The sequence below is a fragment of the Nematostella vectensis genome, chromosome 5 (genome assembly GCF_932526225.1).
Source record: "Nematostella vectensis chromosome 5, jaNemVect1.1, whole genome shotgun sequence".
Classification (NCBI taxonomy): Eukaryota; Metazoa; Cnidaria; class Anthozoa; order Actiniaria; family Edwardsiidae; genus Nematostella; species Nematostella vectensis.
Window position 1 is genome coordinate 13,271,526 of NC_064038.1, and position 20,421 is coordinate 13,291,946.

Below are 20,421 nucleotides of genomic sequence, written 5' to 3' on the forward strand. Positions count from 1 at the left end.
ATATTTGTCCGTTCTTCTGCAAAATCACCTCACCACCCAACCTGCCCTCATTCAAATCCAGCATTCTTCCAAACTGACAGACTACTCCAACCTTTCTAGTAGGCCAGGGGGGACTCCGATAAAAACAGACGGGGTGATCATCGGCAAAATAGATTTTAACCCTAAGGAAAAGCACTTTGGGCGTGGTCGACAGAAATTCTTACCCCTAAGAGATGGCATATTGGGTGTGATCGAGGGAACTTTTAAACCCTAAGAGATGGCAGAATCGAAAAAAAAACGTTAAACACCCCCTTAGGAATAGCAATTGGTAGAATTTTATACCCTTAGAGACAACAGAATCAGAAAAAAATGTTAAACATCCCCTTAGGAATAGCAGTTGGTTGAATTTTATACCCTAGGAGATGACAAAATCGGAAAAATCCTTTAACACTCCTAACGGATGGTAGTTGATCGAAATTTTATACCCTTAAAAAATCACCCCTGTCTATTTTCCTGGAGAGTCCCCCCCCCCCACCCCGGGTATTTAACGCTTGGTACTCAATTGGTACCCATTGGCTCTTGGTGTGCATACTACCCAGTTATATGCTAAGCAATCGTACCTCACTGTCGAGAAGCTAAGAGAACTGGAGACGCTGAAAAGGTGTTCTCGTGGAGAAATAGGAGAGTCAACTGAGACCAGGGCAGACAGCACGATGTCTGAGTGGGCCTCAGTGGTTTTGGGGAAAGGCGCTGTCTTAATGTTGCTGATGGTAGGGTTGCTGCTAGGCCCAGCGATACCATGGTCACAAGAGCAGGAGCTTATAAAGTCAGCCTCACCGCTACATCCAGGGATCGCCAAGGGATCATCTATACAGGAAAATGACCAATTTAGATCAAAATTGTTCATTGAAAAGTGAGGGATGAGTGAGGGACATGTCAGGGATGGGTTGATGGTGGGTGTGGAATGATGTGGGAGGAAAAGTGAGAAGTGAGAGATAGGAAAATGTTAGGGGTGAGTGGGGGATGGGTAAGGGACAGGAGATGGAAGGGTGAGGGAAAGTTGAGTGGCAGGTGAATGTTAAACATTTGTGAGGAATGAATGAATGATAGGAGAGTATCTGGTGAAGGACGAGTGAGGGATGGGTGATGGATAGGTGAGGGATGGGTAAGGTATGGGTGAAGAATGGGTGAGGAAGAAGTAAGAGATGAGTGAGAGACACGTAACAGGTGAGATGAGTAAAGAATGAGTGTGAGTTAGGAGAAGAATTGGCGAGAGATGGTGGGAGAGGGATGGGGGCATTGAAGCAATGTGTTAGGGAGATGTGAGGAATGGGTGATGAATGGGAGGGATGGGGTCCAAGTGAGGGATGAGCCAGAGATGGGCAAGAGACAGGCAAGGAATAGGAGAGGGACAAGTAAGGGATAGGTGATAGATGAGAGATGGGTGGGCAATGAGTGAGATATAGGAGAGGAATTGGTGAGGGATGGGAAAGGATGAGTGAGGGATGAATAAGGGACAGGTGATAGGTGAGTAAGGGACACGTGAGGTATTGGTGAGAGATGGGTGAGAGATGTGTGAGAGATGGGTAAGGCAGAGGTTAGGGCTACGGATTGACACGAGATGATGAAGGATGGGCGAGGGATGGATGAAGGATAGGTAAAGGATGGGTGAGGAATGAGTAAAGGGTGGATGGGGGATGGGTGAGGGATGGTTGAGTGACAGATGAGGAAATTAGTGAGAAATGAATGAGGGGTGAGTTAGGGACAGGTGAATGGTAAAGATGCGAGGAATGAAAAACAGATAGGAGTTTAGGGTAAGCGATTAGTGAGAGATGGGTAAAGGTCAGGTGAGGGATAGTTTAGGGATGTGTTAGATGGGTGAAGAGATGAGTGAGCGATCAGTGAGAGGTGGGTAAAGGACATGTGAGGGGTAGGTTAGGGGGCATAGATGAGTGAGGGATGGGTGAGGGAGGAGTGAGGGATGGGTGAGGGACAGCTGTGAGGTATTGGTGTTGGATGGGTGAGAGATGTGTGAAAGATGAGTTAAAGATGGGAAAAGCAGAGGTGAGAGATGGGCTAGTAATTGAGGGGCAGGTGAGAGAGGGGGAAATAATGGATGAAGGATAGGTGGAGGCAGGTAAGAGACGGGGAAAAGATGGATGAAGGATAGGTAAAGAATGGGTGAGGAATTAGAGAAAGATGGGTGAGGGGTACGTGAGGGATGGGTAAGGGATGAGTGGCAGATTAGAAACAGGCAATAAAATGGATGAGAGAATGAGGAGAATAAGGGATAGGTAAGGGAAAGGCGAATGGTAAAGATGGGTGAGGAATGAAAAAAGATAGGAGAGTGTTGTGTGAGGGATTAGTGTGGGATAGCTAAAGGACAGGTGAGGGATAGGTTAGGGATACGTTAGATTGGCGAGAGATGAGAAATGGGCAAGGGACAGGTGAAGGACAGTAAAGGGATAGAGGAGGGATAGGTGAGATATGAGTTTAGGATGGGTGAGGGATAGGTGAAAGATTGGTGAGGGATGGTTGGGGGATGAAGTCAGGGGGGGGACTCTCCAGAAAAGTAGACGGGGATGATCGTCAGATCTTTTAGGGTATAAAATTTCAACCAACAGCGATCCCTTAGGGGGTGTGGAAGGATTTTCCCGATTTTGCCATCTCTTAGGGTATGAATTCGGCCAACTGCTATTCCTAATGGGGTGTTTAACTTTTTTCCGCTTGTGTTATCTCTCCGGATATAAAATTCGACCAACTGCTTTTCCTAAGGTTTTTTTTTTCAGATTCTGCCATCTCTTAAACACGAGATTCCGATATAAAAGGGAAAGCTCCTCCCACCCCCGGGCTCAAATTTGCAATTATAATCAAAACACTGCCACGCTAGCGGTCACAAATTACAAGTCTCCTGTCAAATTGCTTATTTCTGAGCCTAAGTCGGCTGGAATAAAACTATTTTTCCACAGGTAACAAAACAGTTGTGTTAAGAGATTGATAAATGTGTTATTTGCTGTCCACTCACGTTTTCGGTGCAAAAGTTTAATTTTTTCTAGGCATCTGCATAAATTATTATCGCGCTGTGATAAAAATGCTCGTATTTTAAACCGCACACATCTTGGTATAGCATTTTTTTACGATAGGTAGAAATATTTTTCGGTGGACAACTCTAGGAATGATATTTAATTTAGTTTAGTATATGAAGTTTGAATTTAGCGCCCAGAGCAATCGTCCTGGCATGTTGGCTCATTGACGGCTGATTGATGACTGATTGTTCTTGAGCCCGGGGCTGGGAGGAGCTTTCCCTTTTATAGCGGAACCTCGTGTTTAAGGGTTAAAAATGTCTTCGACCAAACCCAATTTGCTATGTCTTAGGGGTAAGAATTTCTGTTCACCACACCCAAAGTGCCTTTCCTAAGGGGTTAAAATCGATTTTGACGCCCCTGGTTGTCTTTATCAGTGAACCCCTTGAACAGTGATCAAGAGAGGGACAGGAGAGGGACAGGGGAGGAATGAGTTTGGAATGTGTGAAAGAAAGGTGACGGATTAGTAAGGGATAAGTGAGGAACAAATGATGGACAGTTTACGGATGGGTAAAGGATAGGAGGACAGGTGAGATATGGATGAGAGATTAGTGAGGGATGTGTAAGGGACAGGTAATAGGCGAGAAATGAGTGCAGAATAAGTGAGAGATGGGAGGTGGATACAGGCAACAGAAGAGGGAGGGAAGGGTGAGGGACACAGGTGCGTTCCCAGGATTGGCTGAGGCGGGTGTGCAGTCATAGGTTTCATATGGAAAAATCGAAGTATTGGAAGATTCATTAATAAGAGATAACCCACTTTTTGGCCTTCAAAGAGGGTGCGCGCGTACCCTGCTCACCCCCTTCGTACACACCTCGGACAAGCGAGCAATGGGTGAGGAACAGGGGATGAATTGGTGATGGATAGTTATACAACTACACTTGACAGGAGAGGGACAGGAGAGGGACAGGAGAGGGACAGGAGAGGGACAGGAGAGGGGCAGGAGAGGGACAAAAGAGAGACAGGAGAGGGACAAGAGAGGGACAGGAGAGGAACAAGAGAGGAACAAGAGAGGGACAGGAGAGGCACAGGAGATGGACAGGAGAGGAACAGGAGAGGGACAAGAGAGGGACAGGAGAGGGACAAGAGAGGGACAGGAGGGGGACAGGAGAGGGACAAGACAGTGACAGGAGAGGGACAAGAGAGGGACAAGAGAGGGACAAAAGATGGACAGGAGGGAAGGAGAGGGACAAGAGAGGGTCAGGAGAGGAAAAAGAGAGGAACAAGAGAGGGACAGGAGAGGGACAGGAGATGGACAGGAGAGGGACAGGAGAGGGACAAGAGAGGGACAGGAGATGGACAGGAGAGGGACAGGAGAGAAACAAGAGAGGGACAGGAGAGGGACAAGAGAGGGACAGGAGAGGGACAAGAGAGGGTCAGGAGAGGAAAAAGAGAGGAACAAGAGAGGGACAGGAGAGGGACAGGAGATGGACAGGAGAGGGACAGGAGAGGGACAAGAGAGGGACAGGAGAGGGACAGGAGAGGGACAGGAGAGGGACAGGAGAGGGACAGGAGAGGGACAGGAGATGGACAGGAGAGGGAAAGGAGAGGGACAAAGGAGAGACAGGAGAGGGACAAGAGAGGGACAGGAGAGGAACAAGAGAGGGACAGGAGAGGGACAGGAGAGGGACAGGAGAGGGACAAGAGAGGGACAGGAGAAAGACAGGAGAAGAACAAGAGAGGGACAGGAGAGGGACAAGAGGGGGGCAAGAGAGGAACAGGAGAGGGACAGGAGAGGGACAGGAGAGGGACAGGAGAGGGACAAGAGAGGGACAAGAGAGGGACAGGAGAGGGACAGGAGAGAGACAGGAGAGGGACAGGAGAGGGACAAGAGAGGGACAAGAGAGGGATACGAGAGGGACAAGAGAGGGACAGGAGAGGGACAGGAGAGGAACGAGAGAGGGACAGGAGGGAAGGAGAGGAACAAGAGAGGGACAGGAGAGGGACAGGAGAGGGACAAGAGAGGGACAGGAGAAGGACAAAAGAGGGACAGGAGAGGGACAAGAGAGGGGCAGGAGAGGAACAAACGAGAGACAAGAGAGGGACAGGAGAGGGACAAGAGAGGGACAAGAGAGGGACAGGAGATGGACAGGAGAGGGACAGGAGAGAAACAAGAGAGGGACAGGAGAGGGACAAGAGAGGGACAGGAGAGGGACAGGAGAGGGACAGGAGAGGAACAAGAGAGGAACAAGAGAGGGACAAGAGAGGGACAGGAGAGGGACAAAAGAGGGACAGGAGAGGGACAAGAGAGGGACAGGAGAGGGACAGGAGGGGGACAAGAGAGGGACAGGAGAGGGACAAGAGAGGGACAGGAGAGGGACAAGAGAGGGACAGGAGAGGGACAGGAGAGGGACAAAGGAGGGAAAGGAGAGGGACAGGAGATGGACAAGAGAGGGACAGGAGATGGACAGAAAAGGGACAGGAGAGGGGCAAGAGAGGGACAGGAGAGGGACAGGAGAGGAACAAGAGAGGAACAAGTGAGGGACAAGAGAGGAACAAGAGAGGGACAGGAGAGGGACAGCAGAGGGACAGGAGAGAGACAAGAGAGGGAAAGGAGAGGGACAGGAGAGGGACAGGAGAGGGACAAGAGAGAGACAAGAGAGGGAAAGGAGAGGGACAGGAGAGGGACAAGAGAGGGACAGGAGAGGGAAAGGAGAGGGACAAAGGAGGGAAAGGAGAGGGACAGGAGATGGACAAGAGAGGGACAGGAGGAACAGGAGAGGGACAGGAGAGGGACAGGAGAGGGACAGGAGAGGGACAGGAGAGGGACAGGAGAGGACCAAGAGAGGGAAAGGAGAGGGACAGGAGAGGGACAAGAGAGGGACAAGAGAGAGACAAGAGAGGGAAAGGAGAGGGACAGGAGAGAGACAAGAGAGGGAAAGGAGAGGGACAGGAGAGGGACAAGAGAGGGTCCGGAGAGGAAAAAGAGAGGAACAAGAGAGGGACAGGAGAGGCACAGGAGATGGACAGGAGAGGAACAGGAGAGGGACAAGAGAGGGACAGGAGAGGGACAAGAGAGGGACAGGAGAGGGACAAGAGAGGGACAGGAGGGGGACAGGAGAGGGACAAGACAGTGACAGGAGAGGGACAAGAGAGGGACAAGAGAGGGACAAAAGAGGGACAGGAGGGAAGGAGAGGGACAAGAGAGGGTCAGGAGAGGAAAAAGAGAGGAACAAGAGAGGGACAGGAGAGGGACAGGAGATGGACAGGAGAGGGACAGGAGAGGGACAAGAGAGGGACAAGAGAGGGACAGGAGATGGACAGGAGAGGGACAGGAGAGAAACAAGAGAGGGACAGGAGAGGGACAAGAGAGGGTCAGGAGAGGAAAAAGAGAGGAACAAGAGAGGGACAGGAGAGGGACAGGAGATGGACAGGAGAGGGGCAGGAGAGGGACAAGAGAGGGACAGGAGAGGGACAGGAGAGGGACAGGAGAGGGACAGGAGAGGGACAGGAGAGGGACAGGAGATGGACAGGAGAGGGAAAGGAGAGGGACAAAGGAGGGAAAGGAGAGGGACAGGAGAGGGACAGGAGAGGGACAGGAGATGGACAGGAGAGGGGCAGGAGAGGGACAAGAGAGGGACAGGAGAGGGACAGGAGAGGGACAGGAGAGGGACAGGAGAGGGACAGGAGATGGACAGGAGAGGGAAAGGAGAGGGACAAAGGAGGGAAAGGAGAGGGACAGGAGAGGGACAAGAGAGGGTCAGGAGAGGAAAAAGAGAGAAACGAGAGTGACAGGAGGAGGGACAGGAGAGGGACAAGAGAGGGACAGGAGACGGACAGGAGAGGGACAGGAGAGGGACAGGAGAGGGACAGGAGAGGGACAGGAGAGGGACAGGAGAGGGACAGGAGACGGACAGGAGATGGACAGGAGAGGGACAGGAGAGGGACAAGAGAGGGACAGGAGACGGACAGGGCATGGACAGGAGATGGACAGGAGAGGGACAGGAGAGGGACAAAAGAGTTGAGAGATGGATGAGGAATAAGTAAGGAATGGGATGGGTGAGGGATGTGTGATCGAGGGGCAGTTAGGGAATTGTAAATGGGTGAGGGTTTGGCGAGGTGAGGGATGGGTGAGAGATGGAAGTGGGATGAGTGAAGGACATATGAGGGGCTGGTGAGAGATGAGTGAGGAATGGTATGGGGAAGGATGAGCAATAGGAGAGCAAGTGACAGGTGAGGGAATGATAGGGGATAGAGGGGTGTTGGTGAGGGTTTTTAGAGGGATAAATGAGAGCCAAAGTCAGGAATGGATGAGGGATAGGTGAAGAATGGATGAAGTATGCGTGAGCGACAAGTGAAAGACAGGAGATATGGACAAGTAAAAGGTAAGAGACAGTAAAGGGATGAGTGAGGAATAGAAAAGGTTTCGATTGAGAAATTAGTAAGGGATGGGTGAGGGATAGGTGAGGGTTTATTGCGGGATGATTGGGGGATGATTTGGGATGTGTAAAATGGAGGTGAGGGATGGGTGAGTGATAGTTTGGAGATGGCTGAGGGATGAGGGAGACGGATATAGTGAGGAATTGGTGATGGATAAGTAAGGGACAGCTAAGGGATGGTTTGGGGATGTGTTAAAGACAAGTGATAGACAGGTAAGGGACTGGTGAGTTAGTAATGAACAAGGGATGGGTGAGAGACAGTGAGGAATTGGTGAGGGATGGGTGATTAGATGGGTATGGGATGTGTGAGAGACAGGGGAGATAAGGTGGGGGAGTAGTAGGATTTTGGCGCAGCTGGCACAAGTTTTTCATCATCCCAAATTTCATTCCAAAATGGCGCAAAAGTCTCCGCCAAGCCTCGCGACCTGCACATGTGCGAGTTTGCCCAAGACTCCTTGCACACACGAACACGACCACACCCACCTGTCAATCACTTTGTCACGTGATGGCCACGCCCACCTGTCAATCACTTTGTCACGTGACGGACACGCCCACCTGTCAATCACTTTGTCAAAAAACCTGTCAATCACTTTGTCACGTGATGGCCACGCCCACTTGTCAATCACTTTGTCACGTGACGGCCACGCCCACCTGTCAATCACTTTGTAAAAACCTGTCAATCACTTTGTCACGTGACGGCCACGCCCACCTGTCAATCATTTTGACAAGAACCTGTCAATCACTTTGTCACGTGACGGCCACGCCCACCTGTCAATCACTTTGTCACGTGACGGCCACGCCCATTTGATCGTCGAAAATGGCGTGATGAGTTCGGTCGGTTAGGTGGAGGGGTGTGGGCCGGGGTTTACACTTCCGAGCTAATTTGACCAGAGAGAGATGTCCCTCCCAGAGGTCCTCATACCAGCCCTAGGTTACCATGGAGATGAAAATGATTCTTGTGAGAGACTCTCTGGGGGAACACCCCCCCTCACGTGACTGTGGGGGTGAGAAATAAGAGATTGAGTTTTTGACGGTGTCCCTGTGGGAGGCCCCAGCTAGGAGTATGAAAAGTGAGGGTGAATTTTTTTCATACCACGCCACGTCTCAGGTCCTAGACTACCATGGAGATGAGAATGACTCCTGTGGTGGGTTGATGGAACTCCTGCGGAGGAGGTTGTGAAGGATGGGGGTGAGTCCTCTTTACACCACTGAGAAGCGTCTCAATGTTCTACCAACACAGACTGGTGAAGACGTGTCGGAGTTGTCCCACCAGACCCCCAATGGGATTCTGGAATCTTGGTTTAAAGACATAACTGGTTTGATAGAAATGGAAAACCTGAAGGTGAAAGATCTGAAAGCCCTCGCCAAGGAGCGAGGTATCCCAAGATATTACTGGATGCGGAGAGACGAGCTCGTCGGGGCGCTGACCAGCACGTCACCACCACCACCACCCCGACGGGTCCCTCTACCCAAACTTATCAAAGGGCTACCACGTCCGCCTGATATTATCCCATCCAACGCGTCGGAGAGTATTCTCGACGGTCCGATACCTGAGATTGATGTCCCCATTCTCAAACCCTCCAAACCCACACGGAGTTCCCACGTCCAATCACTTAAGCATTTTGCAAACAGGGAAGTCAACTCGATCAAGAGCGAGTTAGATGAGTTTGCGGATTGGATACTATCTTATGTCCCTGAGCCCATCAAAAAGACCGCCAAAGAGGCTGTAGATAAACGGGTCAAACGTCTGAAGGAGAGGATTAAGCGTTTACACGGGGAAGCGGAAGATCGCTTCACACCCAAGGAGCAAAAGACGGCGTTGAAGGGATATCTTAAGACTTATGGGATAGCCGGACAGGAGGGTTACGGTCCCAAGGAGTTTATCACCAAGATCAGACCAAAGGTTATCAAACTCGTCAATGACCGAAAGAAGCCCATCAAGGTCAAGTTTGTCTTTACCTGCAGGTATATAAAAGAAGATCTGGCTACAGGTCAGATTGAGGAGGAGCTGGGATATCATCATACAGAAAAGCCTGAGATCGTGACGGAGTCGACTGATTTCTCTGATTTGTTTAATGTAATGACGAATCCTTTGATCGGATTAGTCGAAAAGTTCCAGAAGCAAGGCTCTGGGTGGCAGTTTGATCGGGTGGAGTACTTTGATATTAACATTGATCCCTTTGATCCTCTCTCCGGGAGCTCGTATGTTGAACTACCAAAGGAGTTAGCGGTAAAGAAGGCGATCATCAATGTGAGGAATGAGAATGATCACAAGTGTTTCAAGTGGGCGGTAACCTCCGCCGTGTACCCCAAGAGGGATAACCCTCAAAGACTCAGTAGAAAGATGATGGAGAACTCTGAGAGATTCGACTGGTCGGGGATAGAGTTCCCCGTCTCGTTGAGACAGATCGACAAGTTTGAGAGACAGAACCCACATACAGTCAATGTGTTTACGTATGAGGAGAAGAAAATATGTCCATTGAGGATCAGTGGGAAGGATCCATTCAATGCAATCAATCTACTTCTCATCTCAAACGGCGAGACGAGTCATTACTGCTGGATAAAGGACGTGATGTCGTTAGTGTCTAGTCAAATTGATAAGTATCACCATACCCGATTCCTATGTTTTAGGTGTCTAAACTCGTTTCGGTGTAAAAAGGCGTTGGAGAAACATTACGAGTACTGCTCAAAGAACGAGTCGGTCAGGATAGAGATGCCGATGGATAAAGACGGTAAGCCCCTTTACACTAGATTCGTGAACTTTAACAGAAAGATGCGGGTCCCCTTTGTTGTCTACGCAGACTTTGAGAGCTTCACAGAGAATATAGACACTTGCTCCCCAGATGAGAGCAGGAGTTTCACTAAACAATATCAGAAACACAAACCGTCAGGCTTCTGCTATCTCATCAAATGCAGCATTGATGACGGTGTGTTTTCACCCAAGCTGGTTCAGAGGACGGTCCAAGGGTCTGCCGAGGATGTCGCGCAGCTGTTTGTGGAGTCTCTCGAGTCAGACATCAAGGAGATTTACAATAAGTTCAAGTTCCCCAAGGAGGTGGAGATGACGCGGGAGGATGAGATGAACTATGACAATGCCACTCACTGCCACATCTGTGGGGGTGAGTTAGGAGAGGACAAGGTTTTGGACCATTGCCACCTCACCGGAAAGTACAGAGGTGCTGCTCACAACGCATGCAACCTTCGATTTAGAGCTCCAAAGTTCTTTCCTGTTCTATTTCACAACCTGTCTGGATACGATTCACACTTGTTTGTCAAGAATCTTGGTACGTCGGAGGGTAAAATAAACTGCATACCTAATAACGAGGAGAAGTATATCTCTTTCACAAAACAGGTTGTGGTCGACAGGTTTACGAACAAAGAGGGCAAACAGGTTGACGTTAAGCGTGATATCAGGTTTATCGACAGTTTCAAGTTCATGTCCGCTAGCCTCGACAGTCTAGTGAAGAATTTACCGAGAGAGTCTTTCAAGAACCTCATGATTCACTACAAGGGGGAACAGTTACAGCTGTTGTTGAGGAAGGGCGTCTTCCCATACGACTGGTTCTGTAACTTTGATCAACTAGACGCTATCCAACTTCCGCCTAAAGAAGCGTTTTACTCGACTCTCAACGATACGGACATATCGGAGGAAGATTACCAACACGCGCAAAAAGTGTGGGAAACCTTCAAGATGAGCACCATGAGGGATTACCACGATCTCTATCTTGAGTCGGACGTGCTCCTGTTGGCAGACGTTTTCGAGAACTTTAGAGATGTCTGTCTCGAGAACTATGGCCTGGACCCAGCCTGGTACTACACAGCACCCGGACTGGCTTGGGATGCAGCCCTAAAGATCACAAGGGTAGAGTTGGAGTTGCTGACCGATTGCGATATGTTACTCATGTTTGAGGAGGGTATTCGCGGAGGTGTCTCCATGATATCCACCAGACATAGTAAGGCAAACAACCCCTACATGAGAGAGTACGATCCCAACCTACCGACAAAGTACATTACCTACCTGGATGCAAACAACTTGTACGGCTGGGCGATGAGTAAACCTCTGCCCACTCACGGGTTCAGATGGATGACGGACCAAGAGCTGAAGGAGTGGGGACGTCACCCATGCGTCGTGGAGGTTGACATGGCGTATCCACGTCACCTTCATGATTCACATGATGACTACCCGTTAGCTCCAGAGAGCATCAAGATTAACAAGGTAGGCAAGTTGATCCCAAACCTCAACGACAAAACAAAGTACGTCGTCCATCATGAGACTCTGAAACTTTATGAAAGTCTTGGGTTAAAAGTCACGAAGGTTCATAGGGGTATCACCTTTGAGGAGTCTGGATGGTTGAAGACCTACATTGACCTAAACACGAGCCTCAGAGCAAAAGCGACAAACGATTTCGAGAAAGATTTTTTCAAGTTAATGAACAACTCTGTTTTCGGGAAAACCATGGAGAACATTAGAAACAGGGTGGACATCCGGCTGATCACAAACGAGAAACAGGCTAGGAAACTAATATCAAAGCCTAATTACAAGCATCGTACCATCTTTTGTGAAAACCTTGCGGCTATCCACATGAGGAAGACGAGACTGGTTTTCAACAAGCCCGTCTACTTGGGTATGTGTATCCTGGATCTGAGTAAGAATCTCATGTATGATTTTCACTACGGTTACGTTAAACCAAAGTATGGTGACAAGGCAAAGTTGCTGTTTACAGACACGGATAGTCTGATGTACGAGATAGAGACGGAGGATTTTTACAAGGACATTAGCGGTGATGTGAGATCCATGTTTGACACAAGCAACTATCCAAGGAATCACCCGTCTGGCATCGAGTCAGGGTTGAACAAGAAGATCATTGGCATGTTCAAGGATGAGACTGGAGGTCTACAAATCACAGAGTTCGTCGGGCTGAGAGCTAAACTCTACTCGTACAGGATGGACGGTGGTGGAGAAGCGAAGAAATGCAAGGGTGTCAAGAGGGCAGTCGTCAAGAAGAGCATCGGTTTCGATGACTACAAGGATTGCTTGTTTGGTAAGGAGCCTCAGATGAGGATGATGAATGTCATCAGGAGTCATGGACACAATGTCTACACCGAGACGGTGAACAAGAGGGCGCTATCTCACGAGGACGACAAGAGAATCATCTGTGACGATGGTATTCACACCCACGCTCACGGTTATCTCGGGAGTGTCTGAGACAACCAACAGAGTGTGCTGACGAGAAAGTACGAGTCTACTTAAATCCTACGAAGCATACTTTTAAAACACTTTAGTGTTATCTTGGAGGAGAGTGCACTAAAATCAAAGAAGTATCGGGGAGAAATAAGTAGGATCTCGAGCATAACCAAGATAGATATTGAGTACACCTGAGCAAGCTCTTGAGCACACCTGAGCAAACTCTTGAGCACAACTGAACACAACTGAGCAAGCTCTTGAGTACAACTAAGCAAGCTCTTGAACACACCTGAGCAAGCTCTTGAGCACAACTGAGTAGGCTCTTTGACATAACTAGGGAGGTTCTTGAGAGTAACGTCAGGCAAGTCGATGTTTTGTGACGTAGGACGTGTTACAAAACTGGGTGGGTCAACGTCAATTCACGATGCACATCTTGCAACGACCCTTTCGTTCGCCGTGCCCGCATATTTGAGACCCTCCACATGGTTTACAGAATTGTCTCTGTCTGTTGTGCTCACATATCCGAGATCCCCCACACAGCCTGCAAATAGACTTGTGCTTGCCGTGCTCACATATCCCTCCCCCTTTACAGTCTTTGCAAACGTATCTTGTCCGTCCATGCTCACAGACACTACCGCCGCCGCACTCTCTGCATCGCGTCTTTCTTTTATTATGATGACATATCAGGTTACCCCGGCAGTCTCGTTTCACGGGGAGTGTCATCAGATCACCCACGGTAAGGTACTCTGACCGATCTGCTGTTTGTTCCCTCATTTCTCTAAACCAATCATGTCTTTAGACCAAGATTCCAGAACCCCATCGATGGAGTGTTGATCTGCCAATACGAGACTCTCCGCCAACCGGCTCTTCTCCTCCTCATCCAAACACCAATCCCAAAACCTATCTGGATTTCAGGTGATTGGCATGAGCTCCTCCTCCAAAACCTTGAAGAACTTTCGCTTGTGGTGGTGTCTGAAAAGCTCCTCATGCACCTCACCCCAACCGTAAGCTGGGTACAAACCTTTGAGTCTCCTGGGGAGGTGACACGCCATGAATCTCATAGTCCGCCCAAAACTCTTTGCTCCCCAACCCAGCAGCATCTTGACAACCCCCGTGTGACAGCCGGTGGCTACTCCGCGCAGGGCTCTCTCATACGATTCAACCCCCGCCTCCCTGCATCTCTTGACAGTCTCAACGTCTCCCAGGGTGACCGCCAGCGTCGTGGCATCGTCAATGTCGTCGTAAAGGTTCTCACCTAGCTCCTCACACACATCAGCCACGAGATCATTACCCACCATCACTGCAGCTGCTGAGGCATCACCAAAGTCTCTCAGACCACACTCCTGGAGAAGATGTAGAACGTCAACGTGACCACCACGCGCTGCAGCCACCAAGGCTCTCCTAAGGTCTCTCGCACCAAACTCTACACACAGTTCAACAACCTCTTCATGCCCCTCCCGCGCCGCAGCCTCCATGGTCTCTTCAAAGTCTGTAGCACCCCACTCTTCACACATCTCAACAATCTCAACGTGACCTCCCACCACCGCTTGGACCATAGCCCAGTCGAGGTCTACCGCATCATACTCTGCATACTTTTCGACAACTTCTACAAGACCCACCCGTGCCGCGTATGCCATCACACCGTCGACGTCTACCCCGAACCGCTCCATCCTGCTGAACCTGCCGCGTCTCTAGAACACTTTCTTCAAATCCTTTTGACACTTTGTGTTAGGTGCCCTCTCAGAGATGACACCCAAGCAGCTGAAACCTCTCTCACCATACCTGACCGTTGTTACTGTGACGAGAACAGTGTCGCCCTCCTTAATCCTCTCACCCTCCCTCACGTAGCAGTTGGAGCACGCCTCAAAGACGTACCCGTCGAGAGAGGTAGACGGGATCACAACCTTTTGTATATCTGAAACCTCCAAGAGGACACCGCCGGCCCAGACCATCCGCACCTCCCCAACAAGCTCACCCCCAACCCGCGGCCTCAACGTCTCCACCTCAAAACTCACTCTAAAGATGGTGTCACGAACATTGACAACCTCCGTCAAGCGTCCCACCGAGAGGACCCACCCGAGCTCCCTCGTGCACTCCCCCACCACCGTACTGACGATCTCATCCCTGACGTGGTTCATTATTTCACTGTCCAAGTATTTGGGGTCAAGGAACAGACGTCTCTTGATCACCACCTTCCTCAGAGCGTCTCCCATCTTTGTTGTAGCCGCAACACCTTTAGGCCTCCTCAGCGATGTGGTGTGAAAAAGCTCATTATTTTCACACTGTGTGGAGAGGAGCAGTCTCCACCCTTCACAATCATGGTTGAGGGTCCTCCGCAGGATTTTAAGATCTCCTGTGACGGTGTTAGCATGAATTGCTTAGCAACTGTGAGGAGACTGCTAGCAAGTACTGTCATCCGAGATGGTAGGAGCATAACACTAAAGTGTTTTAAAAGTATGCTTCGTAGGATTTAAGTAGACTCGTACTTTCTCGTCAGCACACTCTGTTGGTTGTCTCAGACACTCCCGAGATAACCGTGAGCGTGGGTGTGAATACCATCGTCACAGATGATTCTCTTGTCGTCCTCGTGAGATAGCGCCCTCTTGTTCACCGTCTCGGTGTAGACATTGTGTCCATGACTCCTGATGACATTCATCATCCTCATCTGAGGCTCCTTACCAAACAAGCAATCCTTGTAGTCATCGAAACCGATGCTCTTCTTGACGACTGCCCTCTTGACACCCTTGCATTTCTTCGCTTCTCCACCACCGTCCATCCTGTACGAGTAGAGTTTAGCTCTCAGCCCGACGAACTCTGTGATTTGTAGACCTCCAGTCTCATCCTTGAACATGCCAATGATCTTCTTGTTCAACCCTGACTCGATGCCAGACGGGTGATTCCTTGGATAGTTGCTTGTGTCAAACATGGATCTCACATCACCGCTAATGTCCTTGTAAAAATCCTCCGTCTCTATCTCGTACATCAGACTATCCGTGTCTGTAAACAGCAACTTTGCCTTGTCACCATACTTTGGTTTAACGTAACCGTAGTGAAAATCATACATGAGATTCTTACTCAGATCCAGGATACACATACCCAAGTAGACGGGCTTGTTGAAAACCAGTCTCGTCTTCCTCATGTGGATAGCCGCAAGGTTTTCACAAAAGATGGTACGATGCTTGTAATTAGGCTTTGATATTAGTTTCCTAGCCTGTTTCTCGTTTGTGATCAGCCGGATGTCCACCCTGTTTCTAATGTTCTCCATGGTTTTCCCGAAAACAGAGTTGTTCATTAACTTGAAAAAATCTTTCTCGAAATCGTTTGTCGCTTTTGCTCTGAGGCTCGTGTTTAGGTCAATGTAGGTCTTCAACCATCCAGACTCCTCAAAGGTGATACCCCTATGAACCTTCGTGACTTTTAACCCAAGACTTTCATAAAGTTTCAGAGTCTCATGATGGACGACGTACTTTGTTTTGTCGTTGAGGTTTGGGATCAACTTGCCTACCTTGTTAATCTTGATGCTCTCTGGAGCTAACGGGTAGTCATCATGTGAATCATGAAGGTGACGTGGATACGCCATGTCAACCTCCACGACGCATGGGTGACGTCCCCACTCCTTCAGCTCTTGGTCCGTCATCCATCTGAACCCGTGAGTGGGCAGAGGTTTACTCATCGCCCAGCCGTACAAGTTGTTTGCATCCAGGTAGGTAATGTACTTTGTCGGTAGGTTGGGATCGTACTCTCTCATGTAGGGGTTGTTTGCCTTACTATGTCTGGTGGATATCATGGAGACACCTCCGCGAATACCCTCCTCAAACATGAGTAACATATCGCAATCGGTCAGCAACTCCAACTCTACCCTTGTGATCTTTAGGGCTGCATCCCAAGCCAGTCCGGGTGCTGTGTAGTACCAGGCTGGGTCCAGGCCATAGTTCTCGAGACAGACATCTCTAAAGTTCTCGAAAACGTCTGCCAACAGGAGCACGTCCGACTCAAGATAGAGATCGTGGTAATCCCTCATGGTGCTCATCTTGAAGGTTTCCCACACTTTTTGCGCGTGTTGGTAATCTTCCTCCGATATGTCCGTATCGTTGAGAGTCGAGTAAAACGCTTCTTTAGGCGGAAGTTGGATAGCGTCTAGTTGATCAAAGTTACAGAACCAGTCGTATGGGAAGACGCCCTTCCTCAACAACAGCTGTAACTGTTCCCCCTTGTAGTGAATCATGAGGTTCTTGAAAGACTCTCTCGGTAAATTCTTCACTAGACTGTCGAGGCTAGCGGACATGAACTTGAAACTGTCGATAAACCTGATATCACGCTTAACGTCAACCTGTTTGCCCTCTTTGTTCGTAAACCTGTCGACCACAACCTGTTTTGTGAAAGAGATATACTTCTCCTCGTTATTAGGTATGCAGTTTATTTTACCCTCCGACGTACCAAGATTCTTGACAAACAAGTGTGAATCGTATCCAGACAGGTTGTGAAATAGAACAGGAAAGAACTTTGGAGCTCTAAATCGAAGGTTGCATGCGTTGTGAGCAGCACCTCTGTACTTTCCGGTGAGGTGGCAATGGTCCAAAACCTTGTCCTCTCCTAACTCACCCCCACAGATGTGGCAGTGAGTGGCATTGTCATAGTTCATCTCATCCTCCCGCGTCATCTCCACCTCCTTGGGGAACTTGAACTTATTGTAAATCTCCTTGATGTCTGACTCGAGAGACTCCACAAACAGCTGCGCGACATCCTCGGCAGACCCTTGGACCGTCCTCTGAACCAGCTTGGGTGAAAACACACCGTCATCAATGCTGCATTTGATGAGATAGCAGAAGCCTGACGGTTTGTGTTTCTGATATTGTTTAGTGAAACTCCTGCTCTCATCTGGGGAGCAAGTGTCTATATTCTCTGTGAAGCTCTCAAAGTCTGCGTAGACAACAAAGGGGACCCGCATCTTTCTGTTAAAGTTCACGAATCTAGTGTAAAGGGGCTTACCGTCTTTATCCATCGGCATCTCTATCCTGACCGACTCGTTCTTTGAGCAGTACTCGTAATGTTTCTCCAACGCCTTTTTACACCGAAACGAGTTTAGACACCTAAAACATAGGAATCGGGTATGGTGATACTTATCAATTTGACTAGACACTAACGACATCACGTCCTTTATCCAGCAGTAATGACTCGTCTCGCCGTTTGAGATGAGAAGTAGATTGATTGCATTGAATGGATCCTTCCCACTGATCCTCAATGGACATATTTTCTTCTCCTCATACGTAAACACATTGACTGTATGTGGGTTCTGTCTCTCAAACTTGTCGATCTGTCTCAACGAGACGGGGAACTCTATCCCCGACCAGTCGAATCTCTCAGAGTTCTCCATCATCTTTCTACTGAGTCTTTGAGGGTTATCCCTCTTGGGGTACACGGCGGAGGTTACCGCCCACTTGAAACACTTGTGATCATTCTCATTCCTCACATTGATGATCGCCTTCTTTACCGCTAACTCCTTTGGTAGTTCAACATACGAGCTCCCGGAGAGAGGATCAAAGGGATCAATGTTAATATCAAAGTACTCCACCCGATCAAACTGCCACCCAGAGCCTTGCTTCTGGAACTTTTCGACTAATCCGATCAAAGGATTCGTCATTACATTAAACAAATCAGAGAAATCAGTCGACTCCGTCACGATCTCAGGCTTTTCTGTATGATGATATCCCAGCTCCTCCTCAATCTGACCTGTAGCCAGATCTTCTTTTATATACCTGCAGGTAAAGACAAACTTGACCTTGATGGGCTTCTTTCGGTCATTGACGAGTTTGATAACCTTTGGTCTGATCTTGGTGATAAACTCCTTGGGACCGTAACCCTCCTGTCCGGCTATCCCATAAGTCTTAAGATATCCCTTCAACGCCGTCTTTTGCTCCTTGGGTGTGAAGCGATCTTCCGCTTCCCCGTGTAAACGCTTAATCCTCTCCTTCAGACGTTTGACCCGTTTATCTACAGCCTCTTTGGCGGTCTTTTTGATGGGCTCAGGGACATAAGATAGTATCCAATCCGCAAACTCATCTAACTCGCTCTTGATCGAGTTGACTTCCCTGTTTGCAAAATGCTTAAGTGATTGGACGTGGGAACTCCGTGTGGGTTTGGAGGGTTTGAGAATGGGGACATCAATCTCAGGTATCGGACCGTCGAGAATACTCTCCGACGCGTTGGATGGGATAATATCAGGCGGACGTGGTAGCCCTTTGATAAGTTTGGGTAGAGGGACCCGTCGGGGTGGTGGTGGTGGTGACGTGCTGGTCAGCGCCCCGACGAGCTCGTCTCTCCGCATCCAGTAATATCTTGGGATACCTCGCTCCTTGGCGAGGGCTTTCAGATCTTTCACCTTCAGGTTTTCCATTTCTATCAAACCAGTTATGTCTTTAAACCAAGATTCCAGAATCCCATTGGGGGTCTGGTGGGACAACTCCGACACGTCTTCACCAGTCTGTGTTGGTAGAACATTGAGACGCTTCTCAGTGGTGTAAAGAGGACTCACCCCCATCCTTCACAACCTCCTCCGCAGGAGTTCCATCAACCCACCACAGGAGTCATTCTCATCTCCATGGTAGTCTAGGACCTGAGACGTGGCGTGGTATGAAAAAAATTCACCCTCACTTTTCATACTCCTAGCTGGGGCCTCCCACAGGGACACCGTCAAAAACTCAATCTCTTATTTCTCACCCCCACAGTCACGTGAGGGGGGGTGTTCCCCCAGAGAGTCTCTCACAAGAATCATTTTCATCTCCATGGTAACCTAGGGCTGGTATGAGGACCTCTGGGAGGGACATCTCTCTCTGGTCAAATTAGCTCGGAAGTGTAAACCCCGGCCCACACCCCTCCACCTAACCGACCGAACTCATCACGCCATTTTCGACGATCAAATGGGCGTGGCCGTCACGTGACAAAGTGATTGACAGGTGGGCGTGGCCGTCACGTGACAAAGTGATTGACAGGTTCTTGTCAAAATGATTGACAGGTGGGCGTGGCCGTCACGTGACAAAGTGATTGACAGGTTTTTACAAAGTGATTGACAGGTGGGCGTGGCCGTCACGTGACAAAGTGATTGACAAGTGGGCGTGGCCATCACGTGACAAAGTGATTGACAGGTTTTTTGACAAAGTGATTGACAGGTGGGCGTGTCCGTCACGTGACAAAGTGATTGACAGGTGGGCGTGGCCATCACGTGACAAAGTGATTGACAGGTGGGTGTGGTCGTGTTCGTGTGTGCAAGGAGTCTTGGGCAAACTCGCACATGTGCAGGTCGCGAGGCTTGGCGGAGACTTTTGCGCCATTTTGGAATGAAATTTGGGATGATGAAAAACTTGTGCCAGCTGCGCCAAAATCCTACTACTGGGGGACATGTGTGGAATGGATAAGGGATAGATTAGGGGTGGGTGGAGGACAGCTGAGGGATGGGTGAGGGATAGGAGATGAACGGGCAAGGGATGAGTAAGGGAAGAATATTGGAAGGGTGGGGTTGAGAGATAGGTGGGGGATGGGTAAACGAGGATTGGGAAGAGACAGGTGAGGGTAAAGATGAATGATAAGTGAATGAAAGATAGGCGAGTGTTGGGTTAGGGATTAGTGAGGAATGGGGTGAGTAGGTGAGTTATAGGTGAAGAATTGGTAAGAGGTGTGTGAGAGGTGGGTGAGAGACAGGTGATAGGGAATAAGTAAGAGATGTGCGAGAAGACTCAGTGAGGGATGAGTGTCGGACAGGTGTGGGATGGGTGAGTGGAAGATAGATGAATGATGGGTGAG

General features: G+C 49.3%; 2 protein-coding genes across 20 annotated transcripts in view; both read right to left on the reverse strand.

The window, feature by feature from the left end:
• Positions 1–20,421, reverse strand: part of LOC5507634 (mucin-5AC) — a 71,807-nt gene that overhangs the window by 35,076 nt on the left and 16,310 nt on the right. For all 19 annotated transcript variants that reach the window (XM_048727583.1, XM_048727582.1, XM_048727584.1 and 16 more), the window contains exon 4: positions 600–846. In XM_048727583.1, coding sequence (XP_048583540.1) covers positions 600–846 — 247 coding nt within the window. The remainder of the gene's footprint in view (positions 1–599; positions 847–20,421) is intronic.
• On the reverse strand, positions 9,534–12,716 carry LOC125563019. The gene is made up of 2 exons (XM_048727599.1): positions 11,458–12,716; positions 9,534–11,286 (listed from the first exon to the last, which is right to left on the reverse strand). The coding sequence occupies exons 1-2, from the start codon at positions 11,602–11,604 to the stop codon at positions 11,020–11,022; spliced, it is 414 nt and encodes a 137-aa protein (XP_048583556.1). The 5' UTR covers positions 11,605–12,716; the 3' UTR covers positions 9,534–11,019.

What these genes read in the sequence shown, in the direction of transcription:
- LOC125563019 (XM_048727599.1), bottom strand. Translation starts at nt 11,604, where the DNA reads ATGAAGGTGACGTGGATACGCCATGTCAACCTCCACGACGCATGGGTG. An exon ending in TACAAGTTGTTTGCATCCAG is followed by an intron (nt 11,287 to 11,457) that starts GTAGGTAATGTA and finishes TGTGATCTTTAG; the next exon opens with GGCTGCATCCCAAGCCAGTC.